General features: G+C 36.3%; 2 protein-coding genes across 2 annotated transcripts; both read right to left on the reverse strand.

Moving 5' to 3' along the window:
- Positions 1–5,225: 5,225 nt before the first annotated feature.
- LOC147364887 (olfactory receptor 4K13-like) lies at positions 5,226–6,089 on the reverse strand. Its single transcript, XM_086318850.1, has one exon. It carries the CDS (start codon positions 6,072–6,074, stop codon positions 5,310–5,312), a length of 765 nt encoding a protein of 254 aa, XP_086174976.1. The 5' UTR covers positions 6,075–6,089; the 3' UTR covers positions 5,226–5,309.
- A 12,122-nt stretch (positions 6,090–18,211) lies between these two features.
- Positions 18,212–19,177, reverse strand: LOC147364888 (olfactory receptor 4N5). Its single transcript, XM_086318851.1, has one exon. The coding sequence runs from the start codon at positions 19,139–19,141 to the stop codon at positions 18,212–18,214; it is 930 nt and encodes a 309-aa protein (XP_086174977.1). The 5' UTR covers positions 19,142–19,177.
- Between the last annotated feature and the right edge of the window lie 4,681 nt (positions 19,178–23,858).

Below are 23,858 nucleotides of genomic sequence, written 5' to 3' on the forward strand. Positions count from 1 at the left end.
GAAGGGGAAGAGGTCAGTGCTCAGTCTACATAAAGTTACTTATTTCAGCGCCTCCCCTGCTTATCTGATTTTAGGTCTATTTTTCAAATCTATTCCAGGCTTGTTGATCATCTTCAGTGCTTTTCTGGCCTTCTTCAGAGCCTAGAGCCAAACCTAAGGCCAAAATGAGAAGACAAAATAGGGCATATTTGATAATCCATGTACCCTTAGCCTTTCCATCACACCGTTTAAATGTTAGAAGTACAGTATTTGTAGTTAACCGTAAGGAGCATTTAATTATATACACTTATGTATGTAAGTTTACGTACATTAAGACACACATTTGATCATAAGTGGCCCATACTCTAACCATTATGCTTGACAGCATCACTCAGAGTAGCATAAAACTTCTTCTTTTCACATAATAATGGAATTGAAAATGAAAATCTATATTCTTCTTCGTGCTTTGTACTCTTAACACAAGACAATGATTTTATCTTATCCAAGCTACAGTCTTGGATGGCTTTGTTTTTCTAAAGTTTGCAAATAAGCAAATAGATTTATAGGTACAATGAACTGGACAAAGATAAGATCTCAGACAAGATTTCTCTCAGCTTTTTTTTAACAATTAATATTTGTTTAAATATATGGCTATTTTCAGACTGTTATCAGAAGATAGTTGTATATTCCTCTCTAAAATTTCTGACAAGTGTAATAATAGCATCAATATTTTGGAAGTGGTGACTTTCTATGATTTTTTTTCAAGCCATGAATCAGACATTTTATCCTTGCAGTTTTCTTAACTCTCTTTTAATAATTGCATCCCTAGAAACAAATATACAATTTTCTCTACATTATGAAATAATTCAAACAAGAATTTAACCAGCCTGATAAGTATAACCAAAGAATTTAAGCTTGCCTAGATCCTTTTTCTGTACAGATAAATTATGTAGCCTGGATTGCTGTATTATTATCTTGATTCCCTGTAAACATCATTAGAGTGACTTTTGTATCTTTTTTCCATTTTTATAAAAATCAAATTTTTTCCAGTTTAAGGTCTCCTTTCCCTCCCTTCTTTCAGTTATTATTTTGGCATTTGAATTCATCAGTATGGACGGACACACTTACATCGTAAATAAAATTTGTGATAGGTGTGGTATATAGGCAGAGAAACATGTCAGGATTATGTGACTTACCTGTTGGACTTCAGAAGTAAAGTCAATATGAAATCCTGAATGCTTATCTTCATCATCCAAAGACTTTCCTCTCTGAACTTCAAAAGACAACAGTATATAAAGGTATCCCTTGATGGGTGACATAAAGGATATACCTCATTTGGTTGTTTCAGAGTCCTCAGAGACTGGCTGTAAGAAGTAATTGGGATTGTTCAAAGACACTTTTGCCACTGCAGAACATGAGAAATCATTTTTCACCTCTCAAATTGACAATACTTTAAAGACATCAATAAATAATCAAGAAAGTATTGAAAAATATATATGAAATCCTGAATGCTTATCTTCATCATCCAAAGACTTTCCTCTCTGAACTTCAAAAGACAACAGTATATAAAAGTATCCCCTGATGGGTGATATAGAGGAGAAACCTCATTTGGTTGTTTCAGAGTCCTCAGAGACTGGCCATAAGAAGTAATTGGGATTGTTCAAAGACACTTTGCCACTGCAGAACATGAGAAATCATTTTTCACCTCTCAAATTGACAATACTTTAAAGATATCAACAAATAATCAAGAGAGTATTGAAAGATATCACTAGCTGTGAATTGTGTTTTTTTGTATGATGTTTTGTCTTAGCTGTAGTTTCTTTTCTACAGTAAACATTTATGATCTATTCAGGCAAAATATGAATATTCAGTCTAGATAATTTTAATTCTAAATTTTATTAAAAGTGAACTTTTCCCATGTTTTAACTTTAATCTCTTGGAATTTATTGATAAAGGATGTGGGATAATTATTTATATCTTTGTAATTAAATAAGTTCATTCCACTTAATTTTATATTTCCTTTTCCATTTAAAGATATGTGTAGACAAATCTGCTTCAAGTTTACCTATTTTTCTCCTTTTTTAAAAATAAACTTTATTTTTTAGAACAGGTTTAGGTTCACGGCAATATTGAGAAAATGATATTTTCCATACACATGCTATTTTCCTTCACACATCCATAACCTCCCCTATTATCAACATCTTGCACTATGGTGCATTTGTTACAAATGATGAACCTACGCTGACATATAACTGTCACTCAAAATCCATACTTCACACTATGGTTAACTCTTGATTGTACATTGGATGGATTGGGACAAATCTATAATGATATATAGACATCATTATAGAATCATATGGATTAGTTTCATTGCCATAAAATCCCCTCTGTTCCATCTAGTCTTCCTTCTCCCCACCCCCCATTCACTGACAACTAGAGACCTTTTTCCTGTCTCCATAGTTTTTCCTTTTCCAGAATGTCATATGATTAGACTTATACAATATGTAAACTTTTTCGATTGGCTTTTCATTTAGCAATATGCATTTTTCTCCAAGCTTTTTCATGGCTTCATAGCTTGTTTATATTTAGCACTGAATAAAATTCCTTTGTCTAGATATATCATAGTTTATTTAACCATAAGCCTAATGAAGAACATCTTGGTTGGTTTCAAGTTTGGGTGCTTATAAAGAAAACAGCTCTGAACATCTGTGTGCATTTTTTTTTCTGGATAGTTTTCAGTGCATTTGAGTAAATACAAAGGAACACAACTGCTGAAGCATACTGTAAAAATATGCTTAGTTTTGTAAGAAACCACCAATTGTCTTCTGAGGTGGCTGTACCATTAGCATTCGCACCAGCAGTGAATGAGAATTCTTGTGTTTCCACATCTTTGCCAGCACTTGGTGTCATCGGTATTCTGGAATTTGACCATTCTCATAACTGTGTAGTAGTGTTTTATTACTATTTAATTTGCATGATCCTGATGATACATGATGTATGACTTCTTTGGTGAGGTGTTAGTTAAGGTCTTTGCCCATTTTCAAAATGGGATTGTTTATTTTCTTATTTTGAGTTTTAAGAGTTCTTTTTATATTTTGGATAGTGGTCCCTTTCAGATATGTACTTCACAAATCTGTTCTTCATCTGTGGCTAGTGGTTTCATTCTCTTGACATTGTCATTCAGAGAGTAGCATTTTTTTTTTATTTTAATCAATCCAGCTTACCAATTCTGTCAGAGACTGTGCCTTTTGTGATATATCTGAGAAGTCATTGCCTAACCCAAAGTCATCTAGATTTCCTTCTATGTTGTCTTCTATGAATTTTATAATTTTACATTTTATGTTGAATTCTGTGATCTATTTTGAGTTAATTTTTGTGATGAGTGTAAAGTTTATGTTTAGATTTTTTTTTTGTATGTGAATGTCCATTTGTTGAAAGTCTATCTTGTATTCTCTCACTTGTAAAATAAGCTGACTGTATTTATGCTGGTCTATCATGTTCCACTGATCTACCTATTCTCTCTCATATTGTTACCACAAGTTTTCATTTTACTCATTGCATTTTACAGTGCATTTTAATATCAGGAAGGACATGTTGATGCTTTAGTCATTCAGAATTTTCTTAGATATTCTGTATTTTTTAATAAAATAGAATTATTTTCTGAAGTTGAAACAAGTCCCAGTGGAATCAATCGATGCAATATTAGAAACTCATGATAAACATAGGAGAAATTGACAGCTTTACAAAACTGAGCATTTTCATCCCAAAAGAATTTATGTACCTTTAAATCTGTCTTCTTTTATAGCTTACAACAAAGTTTTATCATCTTGATTATATGAACAACGAAAAGTTTTTATTAAATGAAATGTTACATATCTTGTAACTTTTGTTTCTATAAAGTAATCGTTTTCCTTAACAAAAATATAGTCATATGAAATGTTATTCTGTCTATATAACCGGTAAATGTCAGCACACTGAAATTTAATTTTTAATTTATTTTTATAAGGAAATTCATAGACCAAAGAGCAGTTGTATCATAGGCAAAAATCTTCTTTACCATATAAAGGCTCTTTGAGAGAAGAAGAGATGGGGGAGACATGAAAGCTGTGAAGGAAATAAGGTAGGGAGAAATAGCAGAAAGTACAAGAAGAGAGACAAAGGCAGAGAGAAAGGAGAAGGAGGAGAAGGCTCTTTTCACCATATTGAAAGCTCTTTATAGATGAATGGCAATTAATTAATGATTAATTAGTGGAGTTGAGTGGTCATCACTCTAAAATTTTCAGATTTTCCTATGTCCTTTGTGTAAATCTTTCAGAGGTTAAAAACTTTTAATGTTTAAAAAAAATCAGTCATAAATATCTGAATTTAGTTAAAAGAATATTAGTATTCAAGCTATCTGGTATAGCAAGATACAATGAGCAGTTTGTGATTTTGATCTTCAATATTTCAGGTCGTATAGTGCTGAGAAAACTATTCGGGTTGCCAAAGAAATTTTTGAAATATTATTTTCTACCTACATGATACATTCTAAAGACGATTAGCTTATTGAAGCTATACAGTGAAAAATTATTTTTCAAATTGTCATTCAAATCATAACTCCTCTGTGAAGCTTCTATATGGTTGACATATATTGGTAGATTGTTGCTAAGTCACTTCAGTCATGTCCGACTCTGTGCGACCCCAGAAATGGCAGCCTACCAGGCTCCCCCGTCCCTGGGATTCTCCAGGCAAGAACACTGGAGTGGGTTGCCATTTCCTTCTCCAATGCATGAAAGTGAAAAGTGAAAGTGAAGTCGCTCAGTAGTGTCTGACTCTTAGCGACCCCATGGACTGCAGCCCACCAGGCTCCTCCATCCATGGGATTTTCCAAGTAAGAGTACTGGAGTGGGGTTCCATTGCCTTCTCTGATTGGTAGATTAATACCTGGTAAATTACTACATACAACATGAAAACTAAAAGTCACACTAAACATCATATAATGTGCTTTCATTAAAATTTCATATTTTTATATATTGGTTCACTAAAATATTTTTATAAGAATAATTTTAGTCATGGATTTTATACATAAGAAAATTTATATTATTTAAATACTTACTTATGATATTTTTATAAATACCTAAGACTCACTACCCACAAATAGCCCTGGAGGAGGAAATGGTAACCCTCTCCTGTATTCTTGCCTGGAAAATCCCATGGACAGTGGACCCTGTTGGGCTACAGTCCATGGAGTAGGAAAAAGTCGAACATGACTGAAGCGACTTACACAGAGACACACACACACGCAGACAAATAGCAGAGAACATGGAACAATTGTTTGTTACAGACAATATTTAGTGGGTGAGCCCAGCACCAATATGATGTTTGCTTAGTTTCTTAATGGCTGCCTTCATTTCCTGATTCCTCAGAGTATAAATAATTGGATTAAGGAGAGGAGTGATGATAGAGTAAAACATAGAAAGAAATTTATCTACAGAGTAACTGTTAAATGGGAAAGCATAGATGAAGATGGCAGGGCCAAAGAACAGAGTGACTACAATGATGTGAGCAGAGAGTGTAGACAGAGCCTTAGAGGATGCACTGGAGGAGTGCTGCCAGATGGTGACCAGCATGACAACATAGGATATGAGCAAGAGAATGAAGCAGAGCAGGGACAAGAGCCCACTGTTCACAATCACCAAGAGCTCTAGGATGTAAGTTTCAGTGCAGGCAAGCTTGATGACCAGGGGGAGGTCGCAAAAAAAGCTATCCAATACATTGGGACCACAGAAAGGCAAACCCACTGTAAAAACCATCTGGCTTGTAGTATGGATAAGCCCGATCACCCATGAGAGCAGTAGAAACCCAGTGAGCACCCTGTGACTCATGATGGTCTTGTAGTGCAAGGGTTTGCATATGGCGACATACCTGTCAATGGCCATAGCTATCAGAAGAGACATCTCTCCACCCCCAAAGAAGTGCATAAAGAACATCTGGGTCATGCAGCCCCACCAGGAGATGGTCTTGTGTTTTCTAAGGAAGTCTGAAATCACTTTGGGAGTTGCAGCAGAAGAAAGACATAAATCAAAGAATGATAAATTTGCCAGAAAGAAATACATGGGGGAGTGAAGATGGTTATCAACTATCACAGAGATGACAATGAGGAGGTTTCCTACGAAGATGGCGACATAGACAAGAAAGAAGATTGCGAAAAGAGTATTTGAGTTTCTTGAGAAGTAGAAAGTCCCACCAAAATGAACTCAGAAACACTTGATCTGTTATTCAGAAGATCCATTCATCCTTCTGCAGAAGCTGTCTGAAAAGGGAAAACAAACAGGGTATAATAGGGATTAACAGGTCAGGGAACTTAATATTTACTTTAGCATTTTGCCTTTTATTCAGGGAAATGACAGTTTGGCACTACAACTGCTTTGTAGGTATTTTGCAGTTGGAGATATTTCGTAGGACCACGAGACCATAAAAATGTGATGATTATGCACCAAATTATATCAAATTTTCTCATGGTTAGTGCAAGGCAAGTTCAGTTGGACACAGATAACGTGTCTCCTTTCATGTTCAGCTCCAGATCACACTGTGTAGAAACACTTATACTATTAGAGTGACAAAAGAGAGTTTTCAAAATCTCCTGGAGGTAGATTTTTATCTTTTGTGAATCTCAAGAAGTACATTATGATATCCTCAGTATGCAGCAATAAGTTTACCTTACTAAAAAAGATATTATGAAGACCAATTCAAGCCTAAAGCAACATGAAGAAAATAACAAAAATTATAGCAAAAATTAAATGTGGAATTCAGAGAAAGATAACAAAGGAAACCAGTGAAACCAAGACCTGGTTGTTTAAAAAAAAATGAATTAAAGCAATGATACTCTAAATAGGCTAAGAAGAAAAGAGAAGATGCAATTTAGCAAAATCAGAAATGAAAGAGAATTCATCACTACTAGACTACTCATCCCATAAACATTATGAGAATAGTAAATAACACTATAAAATAAATAAAAAATTATTGCCCAAATCACATTATGTGCATTATGCTTCCTGAAGTAGATTGATTAAAGACATGTATTGTTAATAGAAAGTTAGGTGTTGAGACAGCTCCATAGTTTACTGAGATCAAACCCTATTCATTTACAACTGAAACACCAGATTAAGTCTCAAAAGTGCAGATACTCATTTCACCTATTTTCCTACATCTTCCCTATATGGCTATGTAAATAAGTTTATTCCATCTGTGCTTTCTTACCCTGCATGCTGCATGCTGTCACTTGGTTTGTGTTCAACTCTCTGCGACCCTGTGGACGGTAGCCTGCCAGGCAAGAATACTGGAGAGGGTTGCTTTGCCTTCCTCCAGAGGATCTTTCTGACCCAGGGATATCAATTGCATCTCCTGCATTGGCAGGCAAGTGTTGTAAAATCCATGACCATTTTTATCTGATATTTGCTTTTTAACTCACATTTTTCATAAATACAATGAGTGTGTAGAAATACCAAAAATACTGTTACTAAGACCATGAGCTCGTGATGTAACCAAGGTAGTCCTGTTCAGCTTAAGAGATGTAAGGAGCAGGGTGACTCAATGGTTTACCCTTGTGCATCTGAACAAACAAACTAAAAGTATGATGAACTGTTTGAACAGAATAGCATCTTTGGATAGTTACTTCTCACCTTTGGACCTGTTTCCTCTCATTGATTTTCCTTACATTTCCTTTAACCTTTAACTTTGTCAAGGAGAGACAGGAGTCATAGATACTGTGGTGCTGACTGAGGTGGACTCTGCTAAGCTAAATTATTTTTTAAAACTAATACAATTATGTAAAGTTTAAAAATAAAATAAAATTGGAAGAATAAAAAAAAAAGAATAAAAAAAATACAAATAAAAGGAAAAATCAATATTTCATCTACATAAATTCACTTATTTCACTGCCTCCCCTGTGTATCTGATTTTAGCTCTATTGTTCAAGTTTAATCACAGGCTTAATGATCATCTCTAGGCTTTTATTGCCTTCTTCAGAGCCTAGAGTCAGACCTAATGCCAAAATGTGAGAATAAAATAGGAAATATTTGATTATTTGTGTACCTTCAAACTGTTAATCACACAGTATAGTTTTTAGAGACACAATATATCCAGTTGACCATAATGAACATTATATGCACTTAGATATGTAAGATTAATATCAGTAAGACACACATTTAATAAGTGGCCGTACTCTAACCATTATGTTTGACACCATTACTCAGAGTAGCATAGAAACTTCTTTCTTTCACATGGTAGTCAGATAGAAAATGGAAATCTTTGATATGTGAATCATCATTCCTTCTTTGTGCTTTGTGCTTTTAATACAAGACAATGATTTTATCTAAGCTATAGCCACTGTGTCTTCTGTGTTTTTCTGAAGTATGCAAATAAGTAGATTTGAAGGTGATCATTGACTTGGCAAACATCATATCCTAGACAGAGTGATTCTTCTTCTTCTTCTTCTTCTTTTTTTTTTTTACAAACTCAGTTCAGTTCAATTCAGTTCACTTGCTCAGTCGTGTCTGACTCTTTGTGACCCCATGAACATCAGCACGCCAGGCCTCCCTGTCCATTACCAGCTCCCAGAGTTTACCCAAACTATGTCCATTGAGTCGGTGATGCCATCCAACCATCTCATCCTCTGTACCCCTTTTCCTACTGCCCTCAATCTTTCCCAGCATCAGGGTCTTTTCAAATGAGTCAGCTCTTCGCATCAGGTGGGCAAAGTATTGGAGTTTCAGCTTCAAGATCAGTCCTTCCAATGAACACCCAGGACTGATCTCTTTTAGGATGAACTGGTTGGATCTCCTTACAGTCCAAGGGACTCTCAAGAGTCTCTTCCAACACCACAGTTCAAAAGCATCAATTCTTTGGCACTCAGCTTTCTTTATAGTCCAACTCTCACATCCATACATGACCGCTGGAAAAACTATGCTTGTTTAAATATATGGCCATTTTCAGACTGCTGTCACTGGATAGTTCGTCATATATTCCTCTCCATAATTCTGAACAAGTGTAATGAAAGCATCAATATTTTGTATGTGTTGGAACTCTATGATTGTCCAAGCCATGAATCAGGCATTTTATCCTTACAGTTTTGTTATCTATCTCCCTTTAAAAATAATTGCATCCCTAGAAACAAATATTCAAATTTGTCTATATTATGTAGTAGCTCAAAGAATAAAGTCATTTAATCTGATCAGGGTAGCCAAACAATTAAAATATCTTGAAAACATACCCCTTTCTCTAAGAACAATTTCTTTGGCCTGGATTGCTGCCTTAATTTCAAGTAAACATGATTAGAGTGATTTTTATATTTTTTCCACTTATATAAAAATACGTTTTTTTTCCCAGTGCAATTTCACTCTTCAACCCTCACCTCAGTTATTATTTTGGCATTTGAATTTTATCATTTATAGACACATTTATATCATAAAAGAACTAACATAATAGATGTGATATATAGCTAGAGTAACACATCAGGATTACGTAACCTACCAGTTGCACTTGTACTTTAGAAGTAACATCACTATGAAATCCTGAATGCTCAGTTATTCTCCAGTGACTTTATTTTCTTCTCTGGACTTCAAACTGCTCAATATATAAATGTATCCCTTAATAGGAGGTATAAAGGAGAAAACTCACTTGATTGTTTCAGAGTCCTCAGAGACTGGCAGTAAAAAGTAACTGGGATTGTTAAAAGAGACTTTTGCCATTACAGAAATTGAGACACCATTTTCAATTCTCAAATTGACAATTCTTTAAAGGCTACAGTAGATTTTCAAGGGGGTGTTGGAAGTTGTCACTAGTTGTGAATTGTGGGATTTTTGTATAGCTTTTTTTTCTTTTTAATTTAATTTCTAAAGTAGTTTAATTTCTAAAATAAGCATTAAGAAACATTATATTCAGGAAAATGTATATATATATATATATGTTATAGGTGACTTTAACTGTAAATTTTATAAGGTTGAAAATGTCACATTTAAACTCAAATCTGTTGAAATTTTTTGAGAAATGATATGAGGAAATTTTCCATCATTCCAATGAAATAATTACTCCACTAACAATTTGTTATGATTTTTTTTTATAACCTAGCAAATTTGTAGATGGATCAGGTTATTTTTTGGGTCTGTTCATTTTCTTCCTTGTCTTGGCTGTTAACTTTTGAGGAGGTCTTATACACTTTATTTTTACTCTTTATGTTTGATGGTATATTTTAGTGTTAGAAAGAGCATGTCCTTTCTCATTGATTTATTCATTCAAAGGGTTCTTGTATGTTTTTATATATTTTTATTCTAAATTAATTTGATTGATTTTCTAAAATTAAAACAAGTTCTACTAGTCATTTTGATATCACAATATTAAACTTATAAAATGTAGAAAAAATTAAGAGAATTACAAAATTGAGTATTCTAGGAAATTCTTACATCCCTTTAAATATTTACTATCATGACACAGCAAAATTTTGTCATATTTGTTATTTCAACACATTTTTGGTAACATATTTTTGTTAAATCTAATTTTGCACATTTTGTACTTGAGTGCTACACTTAATATTGGGTTTTATCCTAAGATGATTGATCTTACTGCTACTGTTTTTATTTTACATATATAGCTGGTAAATGGTATGATTGCTGACATCTCATTTCTAATAGTTTTTCTACTACTTTTTCTTCTTTGTATTAGGTTAATGATAAAATGATCTCCACACATTAATATTTTTTCTATTACTTGTCTTGTTAACTAAAATTTTCTAGCAATACTGAGTAACAGTGACAATAACTGCTATAAGCAAAACTTGTTAGCTTCCCAACCATGACTTTCTTTTTTCTTGATAATGACACCTCATTTTCTTGGGATTAGATGCCTATGTACCTCCATGAAGCCTCAAACTGTATAAAAAGCTGCATCTCACTAACCAAGGTCAATCCCAACTCGACTATTCTCCTCACTAGTGTCTAATTTAGCCATGATCATAGAACATGTAGCAGAGACTGCTATTATTTGCTGTGTGGCCTTCTCCTGTTCTTCATTTGTAATGGATACCTGAATTCATTTACAGACATTGTACAGCCTCCCTTGTAATTAGAATTGGTAAATAGCATGAAATAAAACAATATTATCATGTGGCTACTTGATTGAAATTCCCTATAAGGGCTGACTCACCAAAAAGTTATGCTCTTTGCCTCTTGCTAACCCTATTTAATCCAAGTCTATGCCCCGACCAGTAATGCTGAAGAAGCTGGAATTGAATGGTTCTATGAAGATTTACAAGACTTTCTAGAATTAACATCCCAAAAAGATGTCCATTTCATTATAGGGGACTAGAATGCAAAAGTAGGAAGTCAAGAAACACCTGGAGTAACAGGCAAATTTGGCCTTGGTGTACAGAATGAAGCAGGGCAAAGGCTATTAGAGTTTTGCCAAGAGAACACATTAGTCATAGCAAACACTCTCTTCCAACAACACAAGAGAAGACTCTACACATGGACATCATCAGATGGCCAACACCAAAATCAGACTGATTATATTTTTTTGCAGCCAAAGATGGAGAAGCTCTATACAGTCAGCAAAAACAAGACTGGGAGCTGACTGTGGCTCAGATCATGGACTCCTTATTGCCAAATTCAGACTTAAATTGAAGAAAGTAGGGAAAACCACTAGACCATTCAGGTATGACCTAAATCAAATCCCTTATGATTATACAGTGGAAGTGAGAAATAGATTTAAGGGACTAGATCTAATAGACAGAGTGCTTGATGAATTATGGATGGAGGTTCGTGACATTGAACAGGAGACAGAGATCAAGACCATCCCCAGAAAAAGAAATGCAAAAAGGCAAAATGGCTGTCTGGGGAGACCTTACAAATAGCTGTGAAAAGAAGAGAAGGGAAAAGCAAAGGAGAAAAGGAAAGATATAAGCATCTGAATGCAGAGTTCCAAAGAAGAGCAAGGAGAGATAAGAAAGCCTTCCTCAGCAATCAATGCAAAGAAACAGAGGAAAACAATAGAATGGGAAAGGCTAGAGATCTCTTCAAGAAAATTAGAGATACCAAGATATCATGCAAAGATAGGCTCAATAAATCACAGAAATGGTATGGACCTAACAAAAGCAGAAGACATTAAGAAGAGGTGACAAGAATACACAGAAGAACTGTACAAAAAAGATCTTCATGACCCAGATAATCACGATGGTGTGATCACTCACCTAGAGCCAGACATCCTGGAATGTGAAGTCAAGTGGGCCTTAGGAAGCATCACTACGAACAAAGCTAGTGGAGGTGATGGAATTCCAGTTGAGCTATTTCAAATCCTGAAAGGTGATGCTGTGAAAGTGCTGTATTCAATATGTCAGCAAAATTGGAAAACTCAGCAGTGGCCACAGGACTGGAAAAGATCAGTTTTCATTCCAATCCCAAAGAAAAGCAATGACAAAGAATGCTCCAGCTACTGCATAATTGCACTCATCTCACACGCTAGTAAATTAATGCTCAAAATTCTCCAAACCAGGCTTCAGCAATACATGAACCATGAACTTCCAGATGTTCAAGCTGGTTTTAGAAAAGGCAGAGGAACCCAAGATCAAATTGCCAACATCCATTGGATCATTGAAAAAGCAAGAGAATTCCAGAAAAAACATCTATTTCTGCTTTATAGACTATGCCAAAGACTTTGACTGTGTGGATTGCCATAAACTGTGGAAGATTCTGAAAGAGATGGGAATACCAGACCACCTGACCTGCCTGAGAAACCTGTATGCAGGTCAGGAAGCAACAGTTGGAACTGGACATGGAACAACAGACTGGTTCCAAATAGGACAAGGAGTACGTCAAGGCTGTATATTGTCACCCTGCTCATTTAACTTATGTGCAGAGTACATCATGAAAAAAACTGGACTGGAGGAAGCACAAGCTGGAATCAAGATTGCTGAGAGAAATATCAATAACCTCAGATATGCAGACGACCTGCCTTTATGGTATAAAGTGAGGAAGAACTAAAGAGTCTCTTGATGAAAGTGAAAGAGGAGAGTGAAACAGTTGGCTTAAAGCTCAACATTCAGAAAACTAAGATAATGGCATCCGGTCCCATCATTTCATGGCAAATAGATGAGGAAACAGTGGAAATAGTGGCTGACTTTATTTTTCTGGGCTCCAAAATCACTGCAGATGGTGATTGTAGCCATGAAAGTAAAAGACACTTACTCCTTGGAAGGAAAATAATGAGCAACCTAGATAGCATATTGAAAAGCAGAGACATTATTTTTTCAACAAAGGTCCATCTAGTCAAGGCTATGGTTTTTCCAATAGTCATGTATGGATGTGAGAGTTGGACTGTGAAGAAAGCTGAGCACCGAAGAATTGATGCTTTTGAACTGTAGTGTTGGAGAAGACTCTTGAGAGTCCCTTGGACTGCAAGGAGATCTAACCAGTCCATCCTAAAGGAGATAAGTCCTGGGTGTTCATTGGAAGAACTGATCCTGAAGCTGAAACTACAATACTTTGGCCACCTGATGTGAAGAGCTGACTCATTTGAAAAGGCCCTGATGCTGGGAAAGATTGAGGGCAGGAGCAAAAGGGGCAACAGAGGATGAGATGGTTGGATGGCATCACCGACTGAATGGTCATGAGTTTGGGTAAACTTTGGGATTTGGTGATGGACACAGAGGCCTGGCGTGCTGAGGTTCATGGGATTGCAAAGAGTCGGACACGACTGAGCATCTGAACTGAACTGAACCCTATGTTTTCTCAGGTCTAATTTGGAAAAGTGTTTGTTTTAATGCTAACATGAAACACTGTAAATATTTATAGTTAAATAATGTTAATAAATATTTTAAACAGAATTAATTTGATTACTCAAATGGCACAATGACTGGGATGATAAGAGCCTTTGACCATCATTACTCTTGAGGACATATGAAATGTTCAATGTAAGAAGAGTTTTATTATGATATGTTAGTTAGTTAAGCTTAGTTTTCAGCAAAAGAGATTCAAGGGTTTACCAATGAGCAGATTATCTACTGGCCTTATCATTTACTGCATAACAGAGAAGGTACTGTGCTGGCTGGTAGAACATTAGAGTAATCATTTGCTATCCCATTTTTTTTTTTTTTTTTTGGTATCACATTTGAACCATCCATTTTGCTATCACATTTGAACATTCCGCTGTCTTGGGGTAGCATTCTCTAATATACACTCTTAACCAGTGATTATTATAAGTCATCTTGTCCTAAGTTCCCCTATGGGAAGAATCTGTAGAATTTGTATTTCCCCCCTCCTCCCCCACAACTTTAGACTCTGTAGTTCTGGAAGCTCTGGGATATGCTTTCACCAGAAGATGTGTTAAGATTTCTCTTAACTTCAACTTATTGCTGCCACTCAGTAACTACATTTTCCTTTCCCAAAGACTCAAAGGCAAGGAAAGGTGCCACAGCCTTATAAAGAGTAATTTATCTTGGTCATCAAGAGAAGCAGTAGTACTACAGTATAAATGGTTGAGTCATGGAGGATATTAAAAAAGTCCAAATTGAAACATGGGATTGAGCTATTCTATTTGTGAGATGAAAATGCATTGAATGGTATTAATGACAGAGATGACATTGCAGAAAAAAGATTAGTGCACTTAAAATTACGAATAGAACTAAAACATGGAGAGAACAGAAGATAATTTTTATTATATTTCTCTTTAAAAAGTAAATAATTTTGCAAAGCAAAAGTAATAATAATGTGTTGTTGAATGTATTAGCTCAGTAAGAAAATAGTAGACATTGAATATACAACACAAATATAAAAGCTGCGAGGAGGTAAATGGAAGTATACTGCTGTAACTTTCTTATATGACACACAGAAATATATAATTTCAAAATTTTACAATGAAAAGATGTACAGTATATATTTATAACCCTAAATAACCACTAAAAACCACAGGAAAAAGATAAGTAAGTCAACATTATTAACATGAATAAATATAAATTAATAATAGAAAATACTTAAATATTTCCCCCAAAACAGAAAGGACAAAATCAGAAAAAATGGGTGAAACAAATATAAAATAGAATGTTTTGTCAGTTTTAACCAAACTGTACCTATAATCATGATATATATAAATGACTTCACTTCAGTTCAGTTCAGTCCAGTCGCTCAGTCGTGTCTGACTCTTTGTGACCCCATGAATTGCAGCACGCCAGGCCTCCCTGTCCATCACCAACTCCCAGAGTTCACCTGAACTCATGTCCATCGAGTTGGTGATGCCATCCAGCCATCTCATCCTCTATCGTTCCCCTCTCCTCCTGCCCCCAATCCCTCCCAGCATCAGAGTCTTTTCCAATGAGTCAACTCTTCGCAGTAGGTGGCGGCCAAAGTCCTGGAGTTTCAGCTTTAGCATTATTCTTTCCAAAGAACACCCAGGACTGATCTCCTTTAGGATGGACTGGTTGGATCTCCTTGCAGTCCAAGGGACTCTCAAGAGTCTTCTCCAACACCACAGTTCAAAAGCATCAATTCTTCGGCGCTCAGCTTTCTTCACAGTCCAACAAATGGCTTAATAACCAAATTAAACACAGAGATTGTCATATTGGATAAAATATGTGTTACAGACAAGAAGACATCATTAAAATAAAGGTACATAGATTAAAAGTAAAAGGACAGAAAAAGAAAAGTATACTAATATGTTATTGTTTAATTAAAATGTGATGTGCTGGTTTACTCCTGCTGCTATAAAAACTACCACAAACTTAGTGACTTAAAATAGCCATAATTTATTATCTTACAGTTTTTAGGTCAGAAGTCTGATGCATTCGTGTTGGCAGAGTTGTATTTCTTTCTGTAAGCTATAGGAGAGAATTCATTTTCTTGTATGTGTGTGTGTGTGTGTGTGTGTGGTAGTAACTCAGTCTGACTCTTTGCAACCCCAGGGACAGTAGCCCTCCAGGCCCCAGGCTCCTCTGTCCATGGAATTCTCCAGGCAAGAATACTGGAGTGGGTTACCATTCCTTTCTCCAAAGGATCTATCTTTCCCACTCAGGGATTGAATGCATTCTCCCACATTGCAGGAAGATCCTTTACCATCTGAGCTGCCAGGGAAGCCCTCATTTCTTTTGCCTTTTTCAATTAAACCAAAAGAAAGCAGAAAAAATAGAGTAATACAAAACATCTGGCAGGAAAACAAATTTTAACCTAACCATATCAATAATAATATCATTAAACATAAGTGATATTTCACTTTTCATTATTGTCCTGCATTTATACATGTCATATATATAAGTCCCATGAGATAGCTTCTATTTTTTATTTTATTATTTCTTTAATTTTATTTTATTTTTAAACTTTACATAATTGTATTAGTTTTGCCAAATATCAAAATGAATCCGCCACAGGTATGCATGTGTTCCCCATCCTGAACCCTCCTCCCTCCTCCCTCCCCATACCATCCCTCTGGGTCGTCCCAGTGCATTAGCCCCAGGCATCCAGTATCGTGCATCGAACCTGGACTGGCATCTCGTTTCATACATGATATTTCACATGTTTCAATGCCATTCTCCCAAATCTCCCCACCCTTTCCCTCTCCCTCTCCCACAGAGTCCATAAGACTGTTCTATACATCAGTGTCTCTTTTGCTGTCTCGTACACAGGGTTATTGTTACCATCTTTCTAAATTCCATATATATGCGTTAGTATACTGTATTGGTGTTTTCCTTCTGGCTTACTTCACTCTGTATAATAGGCTCCAGTTTCATCCACCTCATTAGGACTGATTCAAATGTATTCTTTTTAATGGCTGAGTAATACTCCATTGTGTATATGTACCATAGCTTTCTTATCCATTCATCTGCTGATGGACATCTAGGTTGCTTCCATGTCCTGGCTATTATAAACAGTGCTGCGATGAACATTGGGGTACACGTGTCTCTTTCCCTTCTGGTTTCCTCAGTGTGTATGCCCAGCAGTAGGATTGCTGGATCATAAGGCAGTTTTTTATAAAGTCAGTTTTTAGTGTGTACTTATTTTTACATGTATCAACATAGTTGACAATCTGCTTCTATATCCCCCAGCTTTATAATTGCTATGAGGACAGTAACTTGTTTTATATAGCAATTTGTTGGCAATGTTTTGGGATTATCACTGAGTACCATACCAAAATATACCTTTACAGCACTTTCCATGATTTTGTAAGCACCTAATGCCTTATATTACCTTATTTAAAAAATAACCAGAAAAGTTTAGTTATCTGTAACCAAATAATGACTGATATACCAAATACCTATCATTATCACGTTAAGTGAAAAGATTTTTGCGTGAACTCAAATTCCTTTCTAAGATTTAAAAAATAACCATTATGAATAACCACAAAACTTTCTAAAACTTTGAAATATGAAGTTAAACTCTTTCATGACCATTTTCCATAGGATATAACAGCTTTCTTTACTTCACTCCACCAAATTAGGAATAAACAACTGCATCTTTAAGTGTCCATTAAAATTAGTAACAGCATGATACTTTGTACTTAATGATATTTTACTATGCAAAACCGTTTATAGAATCTCGAGAATCCTGCTTTAAATCAAATAGGAAACATTAGTCACTCTTTTACTTAATACCTTTTTTTGGCCTTTCTTTGCAATTTGAATAGATTGAGCATCTTTTTATCACCTAAAATATGTGATTTTCTTATACCAATCTCTCTAGCTTCAATTTCTGCCACTTTCACACTAACTATGCTACAGCTAGTCTATTTTTCTTTATGATTTTCAAATGTATCAAGCTTATAAGATCTTTGTGTCCTTGTATTAGTCCTCCTCTCTGCCTAGAATATTCAGTCCCCATGGTTATTGCATGGTTGTTTCTTTCAAATCATCTGGATATCAGCTAAATACCACTCAATATCTTGCTTAACAACCAAAAATAAAATAACTACCATCTCTCAGTCAAACTCTAACATGACATTATTTTTAATTAGCTTCAGAGTATTATCTCTTTCAGACATTGTGTCTTTTTTTCAGTTTAGTAGTATAACCTGTCTTTATCCACTCAAATATAGTGCCAGCAGGTCTGGAATCTTACCTGTCCCATTCATCTACTTAGAATAATGCCTGAAACCTGAAAGTGTTTAATAAATACATTATTTGCTAAATGATTGATTGATTCATTGCATTAATGAATAAATAACTTACTTAATTCCAAATGAATTTACTCCCCTCCTTGGTTTTCCAGTCTTTCCATTGCATTCAGCAAACCATGTGATGACTCAATAACTTTCTCATGGAAGCTTTTATTTCCTGATTGCGAAGGGTATAAATCACAGGGTTCATCAAAGGAAAGATTACGGTGTGAAAGAGAGAAACCACTTTGTCAGCTGGGAAGGCTCTGAAGGGGCGGGTGTAGATGAAGATGGCAGGTCCAAACATGAGAAACACAATGATAATGTGTGTGGTGCATGTGGACAGAGCCTTGCTCTTCCCTGCAGAGGAGTGCCCTTTTACACGGCAGAGGATGACCGCATAGGAGGCCAGAAGGCCCAGAAAGCACAGCAGGGTGAGCAGGCCACTGTTGGAGACCATCAGGAGCTCCACCACAAAGGTGTCAGCGCAGGCCAGCTTGATGACCTGTGGCACGTCGCAGAAGAAGTTGTCCAGTCGGTTTGAACCACAGAAGGGCAAGTGGATAATAAGAGCCACTTGAACAATGGAATGAGTAAATCCCCCAAGCCACAGAGCCAACAGCAAGGCATAGCAGGCTCTAGGGTTCATGACAGTCGAATAGTGCAAAGGACGACAGATGGCAATGTAGCGGTCAAAGGCCATCACGACAAGAAGGAACATCTCCCCTGCCCCAAGGAAGTGCAAGAAGAAGAGCTGAGTGATGCAGCCTCTGTAGGAGATCACCTTCTTCTCAGAGAGGAAGTCCACCAGCATCCTGGGAGCCACAATGAAGGAGTAGGATGCATCCAGGAAGGCCAGGTTGCCCAGGAAGAAGTAGAGGGGGGCCGTGAGACTGGGGTCTGACCTGATGGTGAGGATGATGAGGAAATTTCCAGGGAGGATGATGAGGTAGAAAATTAAGACTAGTGTGAAGACCAGGAGCTGAACATCTTGAGACTGGGTCAGACCAAGTAGGATGAATTCTGTCACCTCAGTGCTGTTCTCCCTCGCCATCATTTCTCAGTCTGTGGAATAACAAAGAGCAGAATACCATCCATTATAACCACCTTTTCATCTATCCCCTGGCTCTTCTCCAAGTAAAAATAATATTTTCCACATCCAGCACTTTGCCAGCTGAATGCAATTTACGCATCATAGCTCTCCTGTGTTTTCAGTTAAACTTTCTACCTTTCATTTTCTTGATTTTCCAAGACACTGATCTTATGGCCACACTTGCATTCCTATTTAAGCATTGTGTTCCTAAGCTATTTTGCTTGAAGTATCCTAGAAAATTCCTGATTAAAGCAAAACTAGTCATTATGAAGGTTGTCAGGTTGCTGTTGCTTTTGTTGTTGTCAGTGGTGCACTGTCTCCAAGGCTTAGTTAGATTAGTTGCTGAGTTTTGGTCCCCTTCTTCATCTCCACAGAGCAAAGATATTCTGCAGATGCTTCTTCCCTCCAGTTCCTATAGAATTCCCAGTTCCTGATTTGCAGCTATGTGCCTTGTTTCAGAATTTGTGCCTTATTAGTTCCATCACAGTGTTTTGCTTTGGTGCCCGTGTGCAACCTTATTCCATTTAGTCACCTGGATCTCAGCAAGTACACTGCATTACATCTAACTTAGAAGTATCCCCCTAGTTGGGGCATCCCAGGTGACTCAGTGGTAACGAATTCACCTGCCAATGCAGGAAATACTGGAGATGCAAATTTGACCCCTGGATCAGAAAGATCCCCTGGAGGAGGTAGTTCAACCCTCTCCAGCATTCTTGCCTGGATAACTCCATGGACAGAGGAGCTACAATCCACAGGGTCACAAAGAGTCAGACATGACTGAGCAACTAAGCACACATTCCCCTACTTACACCCCTGACTGGTCCCCCATCCTGCATGTGCTCCACACCCTGTCCTTAAATCCTAATTAATACTAGTCCAGTCTTACTTGCTCACAATATATATCCACAGTCTACTTTTCCCTCAGATCTCAGGATGATAGCCAAATACTATTCCCACAAGTATTTTCTTGTAATGTAAAGCTTATTAGAATATATAAAATATTGTGACTATCTCAACTAATAAAATCAAAGCTAGATCTGGAAATGACCATATAGAACATGTAGTCTAATATATCATTTAACAGATGAGAAAAAAAAAGAGCAATTTCAGTTAAGATTCTTAAATTGCAATGACTTTTCTTTTTTATTCTAATTAAATAGGGGAGAAAAGGTATGTGTTCCTCAGTTTAAACAGATTGTATGTGTGTGTTCAGTTGTGTCTGATTCTTTGCAACCCCATGGACTGTAGCCCACCAGGCTCCTCTGTCCATGGGACTTTCCAGGTGATAAAGTTACTAATTAGTGCCCCATCAACTTGTATGATCTTATTTGGGCACTTAAATAATTACTATTTGCTTATGTAAATACTTTGTCCTTGTGGGCTACAATCTGATCTAAAGAAGAATTCTGTTCATGACATCCAGAATTGAGGTTTAGACTACTATATAGATAGTGGTCTCCAAAATGGAATATGCTCATCTCAGTGGATAAATAAGATAATCCATTAGGATGCATAAAAACTGTGGAACTTCTCCATACATTATTATAAATCATGCTTTGAATTTTTAAAAGTATTTGTGATTGCTTTCTAAGTGTTACATTACTATAATCATAGAAACATTCTATAAATAAATATTCATGTATGTGATATTTGTGTATATTTGTTGAATGATGTAAAAGAAGAAAGGTTGTTGACTATAACAAAATATTATAATGTGACATATAGCAATATTTCCCTTGATTTTTAATTACACACAATGTTGACTTTCAAAAATGCTATGCATACAGTGGAATGCAATTTAGCAATAAAAAGGAATGGAGTACTGATATATGTTACAACATGGATATAACTCAAAACCATTATGCTATATAAAAGGAGCCAGTCACAAAGGACCACATATTGTATAATTCAGTTTATACAAAATGTCAAGACAAGGCAAATCTGTAGATATAGAAAGTAGAAGAGTGGTTGCCAAGGAATAGGAGTGGGATTGGAGTGGCTGTTAATGAGTATGAGATTTCTTGGGAAGTGACGAAAATGTTCTAAAATTATATCATGTTGATGCTTGCATAGCTCATTAAATACACTTAGCACTGAATAATATGGTCTAAATGGTAAATTTTATGATATTTTTTGTATCTCAATAAATATTATTTGCACTGTGCTCAATCACTCTAGTTGTATCTGACTTTTTGTGACCCTGTGGACTATAGCCTACCAGGCTCCCCTGTCCATGGGATTTTCCCAGCAAGAATATTGGAGTGGGTTGCCATTTCCTTCTTCAAATTTCTTTAACTACTATTTAATGTGGCAGAGAAGAGTAGAGAGGAAAAATTTCTTTTTTTTAATTTAAATTTATTTATTTTGATTGGAGGCTAATTACTTTACAATATTGTATTGGTTTTGCCATACATTAACATGAATCTGCCACAGGTATACACGTGCTCCCCATCCTGAACCCCCCTCCCACCTCCTTCCCCTTACCATCCCTCTGGGTCGTCCCAGTGTACCAGCCCCAAGCACCCTGTATCCTTCATCGAACCTGGACTGGCGATTCGTTTTTTATATGATATTATACATGTTTCAATACTATTCTCCCAAATCATCCCCCCCTCTCCCTCTCTCACAGAGTCCAAAAGACTGTTCTATACATCTGTGTCTCTTTTATTGTCTCGCATACAGGGTTATCGTTACCATCTTTCTAAATTCCATATATATACGTTAGTATACTGTATCGGTGTTTTTCTTTCTGGCTTACTTCACTCTGTATAATAGGCTCCAGTTTCATCCACCTCATTAGAACTGACTCAAATGTATTCTTTTTACTGGCTGAGTAATACTCCATTGTGTATATGTACCACAGCTTTCTTATCCATTCATCTGCTGATGGACATCTAGGTTGCTTCCATGTCCTGGCTATTATAAATACTGCTTCAATGAACATTGGAAAAAATTTCTAATTGAAATTTGAGATAATTATTACTAGCATCCCTAGAAAGAGGAAGAGAGAAAAGGAAAGAGTAAAGGAAGATCAGCCTTAACAAGTCTGTACAGGGAACTCATGGGAAGTTCAGACAATTCAGCAGTATTTTAGGCACACTTATTAGGAAACATCAGGACATGTGTCCTGTGTGATTAGTAACATTTGTAAGGAGCAGCCAAATGTGACAAAGAAGGTGTTTACAACTCATGTGTGGGCTTCCCTCATAGCTCAATCGGTAAAGAATCTGCCTGCAATGCAGGAGACCTGGGTTCGATTACTGGGTTGGGAAGATCCCCTGGAGGAGGGCATGGCAACCCATTTCCATATTCTTGCATGGAGAATCCTATGGATAGAGGAGCTTGGGAGTCTACAGTCTGTGGGGTCGCAAAAGTCAGACGTGACTTAGGGACTAAACCAACCAAACCATAACTCATGTGCACATATTTGTGCATAAAAATACATATTCACACATTGTGAGTCTAAGAAAATTGAACTAGGAAAAAAATATCTTTGGTGACCTTCATATTAGTTTAGGAGCTTCTTTCTTTCTTTTATCCACTTAAACACTGATTTGTCTCCACATTTATTCCTCATTCTGCCCGTGGAAACCTGCTCTTAGGAAAGTAAGTCAACAGCTACCTCTATCTGTTCTTAAGTTTTGTGCGTTTCAGGTGCCCAAGGTTATTTCTTTGGGTTAATAGTTCTAGGACAGAGGGATCACTATGAGTTACAAGCTCTTCCACTCTACCTTTGCTTTTATTTTCTATCATCCACCTCTACTGCCTATTTGTTGTTAACAAATGAAAATCTATACCACTTAATATTTTAAATTCACTACTCTTCTCCCGTTTTCATGTACATACCTTCTATTCCAGTGATTCTCAAATTGTGCTTTTCATAAAGGACAGATGTGCCTTGGATGACTATTTCTCTGTAAAAAACAACAACAAAAAAATGAATTCTGAAAAAAAAAAAAAAAAAAGCCCCAAACAATGGGTCTTAAAAGGACAAGCTTTTGTCCTAATCCTATAAAGCAAAGAAGTAACTGTCAGCGTAGGCTAAGATAGAGATCTGAATGCTCTCATCATCTCTAATATTCCTTGTTATTTCAACTGGTACAAAAACACATCTGGCACTGAAGATGCATGGGTAGAGCTGTCTACCTCTTTTCCCTCTTTCTCAAAGTGCAGACCCGCAGCATCCATCCATAAGCAATATGGAGCATGCCTAGTTTCCAGCTGCTATCAGATCAGCTCCCCTCTGGGGACCTAATTACCATCCTGGCATCTCACTCTTTAATCTTTCCCCATTTATTTCCTGTTCTTGTTTGTTTGTTTGTTTTTTAATTTCCCATTCTCTTCCTGTTAATGCTACCTTAATACATTCATTTTCTCAATTATTCTTTTTATATTTATATTTTCTTTAGCTTCTTTTATTCTCAATTTTATTCTTTTATTTTTTCTTGCAATTTCTCCTCCTTGTTTTGTCTCTTGCTTTCCCGTCCTCCTTGCTTCCTTTCTTATCATTCTCTTTCTTTTCCCTCTTTTTGCCCAAATTCTTTCAGTGTTAAATCTTTTTCACCTTCTTCTTTATATGTATTCTATTTCATCATGTTCCATGCCTGTCTTTCCATTAATTCTGATATAGTAGATTGTTTTTCTCATTCCATGGTAGAGGGAGCATGGTAGGTGCTTCCTA

Source organism: Bos grunniens, chromosome 10, assembly GCF_055505025.1.
Source record: "Bos grunniens cultivar Pamir isolate PY7600 chromosome 10, Bosgru_T2T1.0, whole genome shotgun sequence".
Classification (NCBI taxonomy): Eukaryota; Metazoa; Chordata; class Mammalia; order Artiodactyla; family Bovidae; genus Bos; species Bos grunniens.

Excerpts from the sequence above, each read along its gene's own strand:
- LOC147364888 (XM_086318851.1), bottom strand. The coding sequence starts at position 19,141 with ATGATGGCGAGGGAGAACAGCACTGAGGTGACAGAATTCATCCTACTT.
- LOC147364887 (XM_086318850.1), bottom strand. The coding sequence starts at position 6,074 with ATGTATTTCTTTCTGGCAAATTTATCATTCTTTGATTTATGTCTTTCT.